Source organism: Mastigoproctus giganteus, chromosome 3 (assembly GCF_048544385.1).
Source record: "Mastigoproctus giganteus isolate SK-2022 chromosome 3, ASM4854438v1, whole genome shotgun sequence".
Taxonomy (NCBI): Eukaryota; Metazoa; Arthropoda; class Arachnida; order Uropygi; family Thelyphonidae; genus Mastigoproctus; species Mastigoproctus giganteus.
Genome location: NC_143577.1, coordinates 109470432 through 109485597, shown reverse-complemented (window position 1 = coordinate 109485597; position 15166 = coordinate 109470432). Strand labels below are relative to the sequence as shown.

The 15166-nt window shown below is 36.1% G+C and overlaps 1 protein-coding gene across 1 annotated transcript in view; it reads right to left on the bottom strand.

The window, feature by feature from the left end:
• Positions 1-15166, bottom strand: part of LOC150088215 (prolyl 4-hydroxylase subunit alpha-1-like) — a 244939-nt gene that overhangs the window by 163421 nt on the left and 66352 nt on the right. Inside the window, exon 5 of the mRNA XM_090370629.1 lies at positions 6570-6740. Coding sequence (XP_090226755.1) covers positions 6570-6740 — 171 coding nt within the window. The remainder of the gene's footprint in view (positions 1-6569; positions 6741-15166) is intronic.

Sequence of the window (15166 nt, the reverse complement as noted above, 5' to 3'; positions counted from 1 at the left end):
GTTGAGTGGCAGAAGACAGAGAGTGGTAATCAATGGACACTGCTCAACGTGGACTAATGTTATTAGTGGAGTTCCTCAAGGTTCAGTGTTGGGTCCATTGTTGTTTTCGGTGTTTATGAATGATATTGATGATGGGATATCAAGTTTAATGTCTAAGTTTGCAGATGATACAAAGGTTGGCAGGGTCGTTAAGGACACTACTGACGCTATGCTGCTGCAACAGGATCTGGAAAGGTTGAACAGATGGGCTGAGAGGTGGCAAATGAAGTTTAACATTGACAAATGTAAAGTACTACATATGGGTAACAGTAACCCCAGAGCAATGTATCAACTCTGCGGTACTACACTGACAGTGGTGGAGAATGAAAAGGACCTGGGGGTAATTGTGCAGGCAGATATGAAGTTCTCTGAGCAGTGCAGACGAGCTGCAAGAGTAGCTCATGGTGTCTTGTCAATGATATACAGGAATTTTTCTAGCAGGGATAAGGAGGTGATTATTCCCTTGTATAAGGCAATGGTTAGGCCACATCTTGAGTACTGTATACAGGTCTGGAGGCCTCATTTCAAGAAGGATGTAGAGCTGCTGGAACGGGTACAGAGAAGGGCAACAAGATTAGTAAATGGAACAAAGGGTTGCTCTTACGAAGAAAGGCTTAAGTTTTGCAAATTACAGAGTCTGGAGACTAGGCACCGGCGAGGTGATCTGATAGAGGTGTATAAGGCTTTGAATGGTTTGAGCATGCTCAATGCCAATGGGATTCTTCATCTTTCTCAGAATAATCACCTCAGAGGGCATAAATTCAAATTGAGGAAGGACGGATGTCGGATAGATGTGCAGAAATTTGCCTTTGGCCAGCGGGTGGTTGGTTGGTGGAACCGACTTCCATCACTTGTTGTTGAAGTTGATAGCCTAAACAAATTTAAAGCTCAACTGGACAGGTATTTCGAACGAACGGAGGGGTGAAATGGGAGAGGGTTTTTTTTTTTTTTTTTTTGGCTGATGCTGAATAAGCTTGCTTTCTTGCATCATATGCCTCTACTAATGCTAATGCTAATGCTAATGCTAATGCTAATATATTTTTCCATTAATTTGGAAAGAATAACATAATGCAAAAGAGTGATAACTGGAAAGATTAGGAACTGGTTGGATATGAGAAAATTTCTAACCACTGAAAAGGTGCATTGCAAGGATTTGGTTGTTGTGGAACAACTGGACTTCACTGAATTTTGATCAACTTGCCTCAGGTAGCAATTCCTAGCCTGTTGTACCTGGAAGAATGGTAGATAACAGTGATTTTTTTAGTTTATCGCAGTGGTTAAGAAGTAATAGTTAACATCTAAGTTAAAAACATGCACACTTATTGTACTGTGTTTGCTTTTGTTTTGTGATTAAAAGAAAGAAAAATTTTAAAAAGATGTTATTAATGTATAGATTAATATTAATAATGAAATTGATAACAACAATATTAATGAAATTTATTGATGCCAGTTGAATGCACACACACACACACACAGAAGCCAACAAAACTAGCAAGGAAATGGATGAATAATTCTAAAAAAAAAAGCTGAAGACGACATGTGAATGCAATGATTAATTGCTAGACATTGAGCCACAAAGAGCAGTATATCTACTTTAAAGGTTTGAGTTAAGTATGAAAAAAAAAAACCTGTGCTCAGAACTATTTCTTACCAATTCCTAGAAGTTAGTATTAACTTCTAGGGATTGTTAATTAGTAGTGGCAAATGATTCATGAAAGCAATTTTATACAGATTCAATCAGAAAAGACAGAGTGAGAGAAATAGAAAGAAAAAAAAAACCACTTCCCACATCATCTGTCCATCCTCATCCATAAATTTATTCAAACTACCCACTTACTTCCACAACACCAAATGAAAGTTTATTCCAACAATCAACTCATGTTGGCTGAAGACGAATTTCTGCATATTCATCCTGCAATCCTTGCACAATTTCAATTTATGTCCCTTTATGTGTATTGTCTGAGCAGATAAAAGATGCCATCCAGGATGGCCAAAGCCTTAAACACTTCAATTAGATCTTCTTGCAATTGCCTAATTTCACATGTTGAAAATTTGAAGAACTGAAGTTTTTCTTGGTAAGAGTGCCCTTTTGTTTCCCACTAATCTCACTGCACTTCTCTACACCTATTTAAAATGAGGCTTCCAGACTGTGTAATTAGTCAAGGTGTGTCCTAATCAACTTTCGTATCATTTATCATAAGAAGGTGATTATATAATGAAATAATCACCTTCTTATCCCTGTTGGAAAAATTTCTGTACATCATCGACGGGACCCCATGAGCTGTTTTGGCAGAAAAATTTCTGCGCTGCTCAGAGAACTTCATGTCAGACTGTACGATTACTTAGGTCTCTTTCGTTCTCCACTAGCTTGTGATATAACCCAACTGAAATATTATTCTGGGTTTACTGCTACCCATATGCAGTACTTTGTATTTATCAATGACAAAACTCAATTTCCACTTCTCAGTCCATATGCCTTTTTTCTAGATTTGTTCCAGCAAGGGATGTTAATGACATTTCTGTCATTAACATCCATTCCAACTTTTGCATCATCTGCAAATGTTAAGGTTAATATGCATTCATCAATACAGTGAAGAAACACAATAAACAATGATGGTCCAAGCGCTAAACCCTGTGGTAACCCTTTAATAACATTAGTCAAAGATGCATACCCATTCATAACCACTCTTTATCTATTCACATGCAACCATTCTTTTATCTATGGCAGTAACTTGCCCATAACGCCACATTTATCCAATTTTAATGACAGTATTCTATGTGGAACAGTATCAAAAGTTTTTCTGAAATCTAAGTATTTGAGGTCTAATTATTTTTAAATTTAGTTTAAATTGATGCTTTGTTAGTGCATCAGAGTATCCAATCAGTTTGGTCAGCCAAGGTCACCCCTTAACAAATCCATACTGGATTGCTGTATAACTGCATTCCTATCCAGATGGTCCTGCATTACTTTTGTAATCACTGGCTCCATCATTTTTTCTGTAAGTCTTACTAGTCTGTAATTACTTGCTTCAGCTATAATCTCCCTTTGTGAATTGGAGAGACTTTCATGCATATCCAATCCCTAGGGACCTCCCTTCTGAATTAAAGATGTCTTCATAATTATGGATAAACATTTGTTTACCTCTTTGCTGCCTCTCTTGATATGACTGGGTAGATCCTACTGCCCAACATGCCTTATTCACATTTAGTTTAAACAATTTCTCTTGTATTTTCCCCTCAGTTATCATGAAATCATTTAGCTTCCTGTTAGAATTTGATATATTTCTGGCATTCACAACCCTAAAAAAATTGCTGATGTGTATATATACAAAATACCTATTCAATTTATCAACAACTTCAGGCAGGATCATCAACAATTACACTATTCAAATCTGGTAGACCAATGTGATTCATTCCTTTCCTTCTAGTGTTTACATAAAAGCCTTTGTAAATAAGCCTTTGTTACTTTTCTTTACATTCTTTGCCAGAGGCTTCTTATAATCTGCCTTAGCTTGTCTGATCCCCATCATGACATGACTGCAGACTAGTTTGTACATACTGTAGGTTTCCATGTCCCTAGCTAATTTACAATCATCCCATGCAATTTTCTTTTTTGCCACTAGTCTTATCAGTTCAAATAACGTCTATATTGAACCTTGAACAGTATCTCTTAGTTGGTATAAAAAGCTTAATAGCTTCTATGATTACTTCCCTGAAAATGATTCCCCTTGGCAGTAGTTATATCTCTATGTATTTCCCACATTATATTATGATAACCACCATCTATTGGTTTCTGTCTTCTTTACCGAGATTCTTAATACATGAAGAGTCACTGTCGATAATCAGATCAAGAGTATTATTTTCTCTCATTGCCTCTGAAACATACCGGTATAGAAAACAGTCATCTAATAAATGCACAAAACTTTTGCTACTATGTGAGTGGGCAATCCATAAGTTCCAGTCAATACATGGAAAGTTAAAATCCTCCATTATAAGACATTTTGATTTACTTGTCCTCTCTATTTTACTGTAGAACTGTTTGTCATACCGATCTCATTTATTTGGCTTATAATACTCTCCTACTCTCTATTTTGTTTTCTTGGTCTTATGTCACACCAAACTGACTGAAGATTGCACTGGCTACCTACACATGCACCGGGTGCACCACCTTAGATTCTATGTTCTTCTTAACCAAGAACATATCCCCCTTCTGTCCTGTCTATCCTTCCTGTACATGTTGTATTCACCATATTCAAATTCTGCATCCCTTATGTCTGGGTGGCACCATGTCTCAGATATCTCTACAATTTCTGCACCCAATGACTTAACCAGTATTTCAAATTCATAAGATTTGTTTACTATACCAAACACAAGTCACACACCTGTTTTTACTCTTAGTAATCTTTACACAGCCTGTTACAGGAAGATCCCCTCCACAGACCTTGTAATCTCCAACACCTTGTTTTCCAGAATGCTGCATGTCCCAATAGAAGCGATAAAAGAATCACTTATAACTCTGCTTGTGGCTGTTGTTAATCGATTAGTCTGTGTATCCTTCCAAACTAGCAAATATTCTTATACCCCCATCTATTTATGTATACGTCACCTCTGTTAAAACAGTCTCTCCTGTTAACAAGCACAGCCTATGATGAGAAAAATTCTGCATCATGAGCCTTGCAGTCTCTCCACAGCCAAAGTGATTGATTTCCTCCTGTTATTGCATTTTGGTAGAATTGTAGAAACTTTCAAATTTAATAATGCTCTGCTATTTTCAGATTATGGTTCAATATACATACTAAACAATGCTACCGACTTTCTAAAAGCTTAAATAAATACAAAAATATGCTAAGCTATATGACTAGGTTAGCATACTATGATGTATTCCACTAATAGTTAAAAGATAAGACATTAGCCACAAAGTCACACCAATAACAAAGGTTCTATGAATATTAAGTTGTAACTTAAACCCTTAGTTAAATTCAAAAATAAGCTAACATATGTGATTAGGACAATTAAAACTATTCTCTATCATCCCTTTTCTAAAGTCAAAAATTAAGAGGAAGGTGGGCTATTCCTTCTTGGGACCTTAAAAATTGAAATATAGGCAAGAAATCATTTAAATGGGAATGCTACAGCTGTTAAAAATTCATGACACTTTGCAGAACTGAACAGAACAAAAGAGCATTAAAAGCAGGACAATGCTATAAGTGGAAGTTTAATAATGGGAGTTTACTCTACATGTGCATGAATAATTTAATTTTGATGTCTTTTATACAACCCATCATTAACTGTTGTCTCAAAATCTAATTATAATCATTAATAGTTATGTCTCTCCATCTAATTAAGACATAATTAGCTACATGTTTGTTATACAAAAGCACATCCAATATTCTGTCATATATCTGTACACAACTCATAGCCAGACATTCCTGGTTGAACAAACATGCTGAAAAACAAATATTCCACAACCATTTGTTTTGTTTTTTCTTAAAATAAAACTGATTTACGTTTGTTTCAGAAGTACAGATGACATTTTTAGACTAACCAAAGACTGTGAACAATTGAGAAAAAAGCAGTTGATTTTAGCTCAAATATGAAAAAAAAAAGGTCAACAAACAACAAAAAAAGGATGAAAAATAACCTAAAACTAAAATAAACAAGATAGATCCAAGTGTATGTTTAATTGAAACACCCTGTGTATACATATAATATGTTTTACTTATCAGTTATCACTACAGGTTTTCAAAATTTTAGTAAGTAAATATTTTAAAAATCTTACATTCATAAACACTTGTTATATCAATAATACTAAGAATAAAAACCTTTGTCTTGATAAAAAAAAACTTTGTCCATCATCTGAAATTCAAACTTCCAACATCTGAAATTTTAAATATCTGAAATTCTTTTCTTTCAGTGTAGATATCCAAGAGCTGCTGAATTCAAAAATATATTATTTCCCATACAGGGGATTCTCGTTATCTGAAGATAATTGGTTCCAGAAAATTGGTTCTACTTAAAATGGGGGCTAAATTTTCGCAATGTGCATTTTGTATTGTAAATAGCAAAAAATCGATTGAAGGATGTGAAAAACAAAACTATTATTTTATTAGACATTTTTTATTATATGTTGAACAAGTAAGGTTAAGTAAAATTTATTGAAGTTACACTATTTTTCTGTTTTACAAATAAAGAATAGATCCAGAGTTTTTTTTTTTTTTTTTTCTTGCTGTATTTTTTCAGATAAAATTGTGTCGTAGTATTTAGTTATGTCTTTAACTTCGCGCTTAACTTTTGCTGCACAATCATTAAGAGATTCATTCTCACAAAAATATTCAAGTGCTTGGTCAATTTTCTTAAGGACTTCCTTTAATTCTTTGATTTTCAAATCCTCATAACTGCAGGGACTCGGATAATGACTACTCTGATACCAGGAACCCCCTGTATCTTTTTAGTAATATTAACACTTCAAAATTAAAACTATTTCCTTTTTCAAATGACAGAAAGGGGAAAGTGTGAAATTACATTCTAACCTGTAAGTTCAGGAGATGGTTTAGTTCCTTTAATCTGACCTCGTGCTAGAGCAGATGTATCTAATTTGTATGTATCCTGAAGTCTAAGTAACGCTACTGCTGCTCCACTCAAATCTTCTTCATCAGGAAACCTCAAGTCTTTACGGTGATGAGTGATATTTTCTATTAAAGCTTGAAAAAAATAAATAAATAAAATCAGTTACACACTGTGCATATTTGACTCTCAATATAGTGTTTAAATCATGATTAGTATTTCAATAACTATCGCAACTACCAGAATGTCTTTCACTGGAGTCTATATTACAAGTATTACTTTCTAGCAAAAATAATGAAAAATAATGATTCACTTTTCCTGGTATTCAAACCTAATGTAAATAAAATTTTCAACAAATGTACAGTTTAAAAATTAATGCATATGTGTCTTTTGAATGCCTATCTATCTATTTCAGAGATTTAATTCAAAAAAGGACAGCGTCTCAGGAATACAAGATATGAGCTGTATTCATCTTGTAAAATATACAATTTAATATAATTTTGGAGAGACATACGTCTCTCCCAAATTATATTTCATAAGTGTATTAATGAATATGAATGCCACCACTTGTATAATGTGTATTGGTTACCTGTGGTGTTTTCCATAAGTTGGCAGTACTGTGCACCACAGAAAGAAGTTGGCAGATATGTTACAAAAAGCGTGTTTAGGGTCTAACAGCACCAGGGGTTTCCTCTATCTCCGCATTGTATACATTGCTTGTGTGACACAGTACACTGTCAAGGCCAGAGGCTTTAAAAGTGTATGGGGAGTGGAATAGGTGTTGTGTTATGTATGGTTATTCTTCTGACCTTTTAGCTGTTGGGACCCACCATTACCACACTTTGCCATGGGGAGGTACCTAGTAGATTTTATAAGTACTCTGGCAGGCCTTGCCACCTAATTTCCTAAGGTTCCAGTGGGAAGGACCTATTGTAAAAAAAATACAAAAAAAACGAGGGTATGCACTAGAATTTAATTAGGCCGAGATAGTTAAATGAGAGTGAGGTAAAATTTTGACAGTTTAGTTAGAGTGGGGGGGGGAGAGACTGAAGACCACCAGACAAAAGATAGAGGGGGGAAGACACAGACCCATCTCCTTCCCCCCTGCTGGGGGAGGGATGAAAGTGAGAGATTGCCATACGGCATAGTGGCAACAGAGCTGCTAAAAGTCATTGTCTGGTCCTGAGAGAGAATTGTCCTTATATCATTCATGGGATTCAGTCCCACGGGTAAAATAGAAACCTTGTCAAGGATTTATCCTCCAGATGCGTAGTGTTCTGAATGTCGTCTTAGTTAGTCATTGGTCATTTGAGTTGAGTTGTCAGGGTAGGGCAGCTCCCCTAGTTGGTGTTGGGATGGTTTTGCAACTTATTTTGTTTATTCAAGTTTATTCCAACAGGGCTAGGTAAGTGGTCCAAGCTGATTGTTGTGTGTCCTGGTGAAATCAAGTATATGTCAATCCTTCTAATTCCCTTGTGGTTGGTTTCCACGGTTTGGCTGTTATGCATACAAATTCTCTTGGGCGAATCTGGAGAAAGCTACAAAATCTTCCTTGCTGTTCAGGAGATACCTTTCCTGATTTTTTGGGAGGAACATCATTTTCATTATTAGCTGGCAGCGAAGGTCCTCAAAGTGCTGGCAGTCATACATCAGATGCGACCAGCTCTCCAACTCTCCACAGCAGCAGCAGTCCAGGTCATCTATGATGCCAAGTGTTATTAATTTGGCCTTAAAGGCCCTGTGCCCTGTTAGAAGGAAGGTTGCATACAATCCAGTGAGTACCATTTCGGTGATTTGAAATGGAGTCTGTCAACCTTTGGAAGTAATTTCTTGGTGATCTCACCCTTCATAGAGTTATCCCATTGTTCCTGCCACACCTGCAGCAAGTAAGTATGGAGCCGTCTTCTCTCTGGAGTGTGCTGTTATTAGGATCAGCATTGAAGCCCAAAAGGGAACAAGCAGTGCCTTTAGATAATTCATATAGGATGCCACTTCAAGGTCCAGGGGGAATGCTCCTGCAAGGACCTGTAAAGCGTGAGTGCTCACCGTGCTGCAAATGCAGGTAATGGTCAGAAGGATTGCTTGGTGAGTAGAATCTAGAATCCGGAGGTTGACAGCCAAGTTAACTTTTTTCTATACCGGGCATCTGATGCATATGTAACAATTGGGATAAAGATGCCTTGTAGTACAGCATCAGGGCGCATTTATTTAGCCTTCAGTCTCTTCTGGAAATACAGGAAACCAAGGTAGTTTACTTTCTTATTTTCTTCCTTACATAATTAAGGTGCGGTTTGAAGGATAGCTTTGAATTCAAAAGTACTCTAAGACATTTTAATTCTTTGGAGAGGTGGATGGTCATGTTGTCTATTTTAATTTGGGGTGGTCTTCGTGGATTCAGGGCACTTTTGAGGAGAATAGAATTCATTTTTGTGGGAGAGATTTTAAGATGATGAAGCTTGGCCCAGTCCTGAAGGATTAATAGGGCATGATTTGCCTGTGCCTCAAGTTGCACTCAGAAGTTTGCTGTTACCATCAAACAAAAGCTTGATGGTTGTCTGCAAAAGCTTGCAAGCAGACCTCTCCAATATCCATGTTCAGGAGCTCGTCAATTTGGAAGTTTCACAGTATCACCCCAAGACTGAGCCTTGGGGACAACCTCCATACAGTCTTCTCATTACTGTTTTGCAGGGGCGTTCACCTGGCTGTATCTGTCAGAGAGGTAACTCTTGAAGCTACCATATAGATTCCCAGGCATGCTGGCCCTCCTGAGTGGGACCAGGATGCTCAGCCACCACAGGGTGTCAAATGCCCTGGAAAAGTCAACAGAGATGGCTAAAAAAATATTTCTTGTCAGGGGTGTATGCCTGGGCAAGAAGATCCTTGAGGGCATCAACAGTTGATCAACACTGCCTGAATTCAAATTGATTGGAAGAAGGTAGGTTTGCTTGCTGGAAGTGTTGCTGTAGTTTGGTTAGGAGTAATCTCTCGAAGAGGTTGCTGTAAATGAAAAGGAATGCATTTGGTCTGTATGAAGTTGGCTGTTCAGGCAGTTTATTGGGATTTTTAATGATTAATTTGACATTGGCAGTCGTTCAGTCTCTCAGGAAAGTTCCTGTTTGTAGGCAGAGGTTGAAGAGCTGTAGAAGCAGGTCAGGGTCAATTTCAACAACCTTTTTAATAATTTCTGGCTCAGGAAGGTCCAGTCCTGGACACTTCTTTCCTCTGATAAGCAACACAGCCACAGGAAGTTCCTCTCTGGTGAATTGGTACTTAGTATTTATAGTTTGGTATTCTTCGTTTTCTCTACACATCTGGGTTTGTGAGTCCACATAGGGTTGGAACATGGCATCTAAGATATTACTAATTGACACTTCCCAAGCGGTTCTGCATATTAGCGCGGTTTATGTATTTCTAGCTTCTACATACTGATTTCTGAGAATGTCAACTTCCCGCCAGCCATGACTATCCAGCCAGCCCTGAACTTCTTTTCAGAGTCATTGTAGGTCTGCGTTCCATCATGGAACAGTGCCTAGGGAAGGGCATTTCCTTCTGATTGCTGTGTTGGCAGCTTCTGTGATAATTCCAGTTATGGTTTGCTGCAACTTATCTGGCCAGCTCAGGCTGCTTCCTGGTCTTCAAGGATGTCAGAGTAACCATAAAGAGTTCCCAGTTCACAGTGTGAAGAGCATACCGGTGGAGTATTTTTCTTGTCATTGGTTGTCTGTAAAGGTTTCTATTGGGCTGGAAGGTCAGGACCCTGTGGTCGGATGCAGGGCTGTACTTACACTTCTCGGGGCCCAAGGCGCTAAGCTCTTGCGAGGGATCTCTTTTAGGATACCAGTCAAAAAATAAAAAAAAACTTGCACATATAAATAATATCACAATATAGTACGTAGAACACTTCCGTATGATACTCTCCAGAAATTAAAACGAAAAATCGAAAACTTACATTAGAGTAAAAAATAAATAATTAAAAATTAAAAAGAATCTAACGAAAATATTCAAAATGATTTTCCTTCCTGATATCATGACATACGGTCATGATAACAGGTATTTTCATTCCTGCGATCACGACATACGGTCGAAAAGTGTTGTCAGCTTCGGGAAGGAAAATCGTTTTGAATATTTTTGTTAGATTCTTTTTAATTTTTAATTGTGTTAAATTGATTTGAATTGTGTTAAATTGGTTTTTAATTATTTATTTTTTACTTTAATGTAAGTTTTCAATTTTTTCATTTTAATTTCTGGACAGTATCATACAGAAGTGTTTTACGTACTATACTGAGGTAAACTCCTCTTATTATTTTACAAATATTAATATCAACGTAGAGCGTATTGAGTATTACAGCTCTGATTCATACTATATAAATAATATCAAAAAATTTTTTTACAAAAATATTATAAAAACATCCACATCTTGTTTGTTAGCAGTAAATAATAGCAATGCAAAAGCTAAATTATGAGTTCATACAATTTATGTGCATAAATATTTGTTCTTGGCTTTGCCTTGGCAAAAATATCTATTAAATTATCATAATTAATGTTGTTTGCTAGTTCAGATTCAACAAATAACAATTACAAATTACTCATTTTATCTTGAACCTCAAATAGTTTTTTTCTTGTTTGAGAACAGAAAATAACTGTTCCCCGCTTGCATTTGTCACAGGCATTGTGAAAAATATTTTCAGAATTGTTTTGACATTTGGAAATGTCAATCTAAATCCATCATTAATAATATTGTATATATATATACTCAATATTTGAAACATTTTCTTCTTTGGCATAGCTGCTGCTGTTATGATTAATGCCTTTTTAAATATTAATATATCATTGTTTTAATTACTGCTTTATTTAATTCATTGTTTATTGACAATTTCAGATTTTTAATCAAATGAGATTATAGTAACAGCTTACTGATAATGATTCAATATAAAAAATTAACACTTGAATCAATTGATGTTTTAAGAGTGAGAAAACAAAAAGCTTTCAATAAAAGAAACATATGCCACAGTCATAATAGATAATGAAATGTTGCATAGATTTGATATTTAAATTTTCTGTTAAAACAGAATCAAAATTTATTAAACTACAACACTACTTTCAGAGAGAGATAGATACATAGCTATATTTACTTCAGTATGTACATTCCTACATATCACACTTTAACTTTGCACATCAACAATTTAACCAAAAAATTTACCATTTTCAGGTATCAGCTTATAAAGATTCTCAAATCTGTGGGTGGTCCAATGAACACAGTTTCTGCAGAGTGAATAAAATTTCCATATAACAAACGGATTTCAAGAGAGGTTGGATATGCATTGTTTGCACCTCTGGCCTTTAAGTAATAGAGCTGCTGCTGTAGAAAGCATGAATTAAGAGCTAAAAGGATTAACATTCTGCAATTTACTGTTCATAATACATTTACAACCACTCCTCCACATACTATACAGAGAAGTCATGCTGGTCATTGCTTTCTTGTGTTCGTAGCCAGTGTAAAAGATTAAGGCATTTTCCTGATGCGGATAATACACCATGGTCAGCCTGTGTTCTACTGTTACACCCTATTAGAGAATTAGAAGAGAGTGATTTTCCTTTATTCTGGAAATTAATCTTTTCTTTCTGAGAAATGTATGTATCCCAGACAAGTTCACAGGAAAAAAAACAAGTTTGGAGAAAAAGAAACTGAATTCTGAACCAAGACTGACTAACTACAGCTTCAGGCATTTAGGCAGAATTCTTCTAGTCTTTGATGGGAATCAGGTGACATCGCTAAATGAAGCCAAATGAAGGTGACATCGCTAAATGAAGCCAAATGAAGGTGACATCGTTCCTCTTACTCAGACAACACATATGAGGGGATATAAATTTAAATTGATGAAGGATGGTCGCAGGACAGATGAGTGAAAATTTGCTCCTTCCCCTGAATCTGAAGAATGCTCTCATCATTATGGCCAAAGGTTTAGCTACCTCTTCTGCAATATCTGTTAATACAATTTTAGGTTCCATCATTCCCAAAGTGCTTTGTTTACCTTTCACCATAGCAGTTTCTCTACAACCTTACTTTCTGTTATTATAAAATCATTTAACTCCAAAGTCATTATTCAATAAACTTCTGCTAACCTCATAAAAACTTCCTCCTGTGTGAATGTACATGCAAAATATTTATTCAGTTTATTAGCAATCTATAAAGGATTATCAAATGTCATGCCATTTATATCCAATGGACCAATTTGATTCATCCCTTTCCCTCAAGTATTAATGTCTGCATAAAATTCCTTGCTGCCTTTCTTTACACTCTTAGCCAAGGGCTTTTCGGTATTCGTAATCTACCTTAGCCTGTCTAATCTCCTGGGTAACTTGGTTACACACTAGTTTGTACTAATTGCAGGCCTTTGTATCCCTTGACAATTTATAATCATCCTATGCATTTTTTTTCTCTGCTCTTTAGTTCATCTGACATCCATTTTGGTATATGCCTCAAACCATATCTTTGAATCGGTATAAAATGCTTAATGATCTCTCAGATTATCTCTCTAAACACTTCCTGTTTGCCATTTACATTTTTTAATAACATCAGTTGATCCCACTAAAAAAAAATAATAATAAAGTTTAAAAAAAATGCCTGGGCCCATTAAAATCACCTTTATGAAAATAGCCTCTTCCTTTTATCCTTCACTGCAGTTATATAAATCCCATAATCATAATCTACCACTTAATAGTTCCTTAACCTGAAGATTCTTAATACATGATGACTTGTTTCCCCTTGTGGCCTCTCTAACATGTTGATGTAGAATGTAATCATCCAACAAATCAAGAAATTGTTTGTTTGTTTGTTATTTGGTTTTTAGGAGCATTAGCAACTAAGGCCATATTTCTCTATAAATCAAGAAATACTTTGCTACTGTGTGAGCTGCCAGCCCATGAATTCCAATCAATATCCGGAAAGTTAAATTCCCAATAAGACATTCCTATTTGCTGGCCCACTCTATTTGTTTCTATACTGTTCATTATATTCATGTGCACATTATACTTATTTATTCATTATACTCATTGCAATCATTTAGCCGTTAACAAACTCCAACTGTCATTTTTGTTTTCCCACAGTTTATATCACACCTGACTGATTCTAAGAGTATCATAACCCCCCTTCTTGTTTCATCTGTTCTCTCTATACATTATAATCACCATATTCAAATTCTTCATCCTCAGACTAATCAAATTTATTTTCCACAATCTGCACATTAGTATATATGCAGTTAAATAAACACCTATTTGTGTTTTTAGTAACTCTCACACACTCCATGTAACTGCTAGCCCCATGGAGACCCTCATCAGCTCTTGTAATCTCTCCCATTATTCATGCTACAGAATGTCACAATAGCAGCACTGAACAATCAATTCTAACTCTGCTTATGGCCACTGTTAAGTTATTAATCTATGCATCTCCCCAAATTAAGTTTTCTGACACACCTAATATTGCTTTGAGAACATCAGCAAATATTCTTGCACCTTTTCTATTCAAGTATATCCCATCTATACAAAAACAGTCCTATCTACTAACAAGCACTAGCTATGACAAGAAAAATCCTACCCCCACGAGCCTTGCACAATATCTCCAGGGCCAAATTGATTGTAAAGGCTCTCATTATAACTTTTCTCCTAATGAATCTTAGCACAATTCCTGACACATTTCAAATTCAATCAGCCCTATGCCACTTTTCTAAATGTCTACCTCATATTCATTTAGTCTGCTTATACCAGACATCATTAGTATGTAGACTGCTTATACCAGATATCATTAGTATGAACGTGTACAACACCTTTAGTGCCCTTAAAAGATGATAACTGTTCCACGATATCACCAAATCTTACCCCTGGTAGGCATACCTTGGTCCTATTCCACGTATTATTATTATTACATAAAATAATTCCTAATAACTTTGAAATCTCCACAGATGTGCTACTTGTATTTATTGTACTGTACAGTAAACCCCCGTTATTCGCGGGGGTTCCTGAGAAATGCCGCGAATACCGAAAACGCGAATACTGAGTTATGGCTCCCATAGTAATAAAGAGGTTCCATTCCAAAGTATGAAATATATAAGAAAAACTAGTCTAAAATTTTGTCTATGTATGTATGTATGTATGTATTATATATACCTTCATAATATGACTATGTACATAGACAGTACATAGTGAAATAAGGTATGTTCGTGTCAGACGGCACCTGGGATTTCTCCCATCTCCGCGTGTGTTTCGCTGTATCGAGGACAGTACACTGTCAAGCCAGAGATTTGAAAGTGTGTGGGTCGTGTCTGTGCAGTGTGATATGTTGTGCCCACTGTTTATCCGGCTTATTGGCCGCCAGGCCCCTAGTGGGGCCCGACGTTGCCCATACCCTGCCACGTGGAGGCTAGCCGGGTGTATCCAGTATCACAACAATTTGCTCTGGCAGGTCCTGCCACCTAGTTTCCTGGGATTTCAGTGGCTAGGGCCTATTTAAAAAAAAATAATAATAAAATAAAATAAAAAGTTTATGCATTTGACATTAATGCTTAAT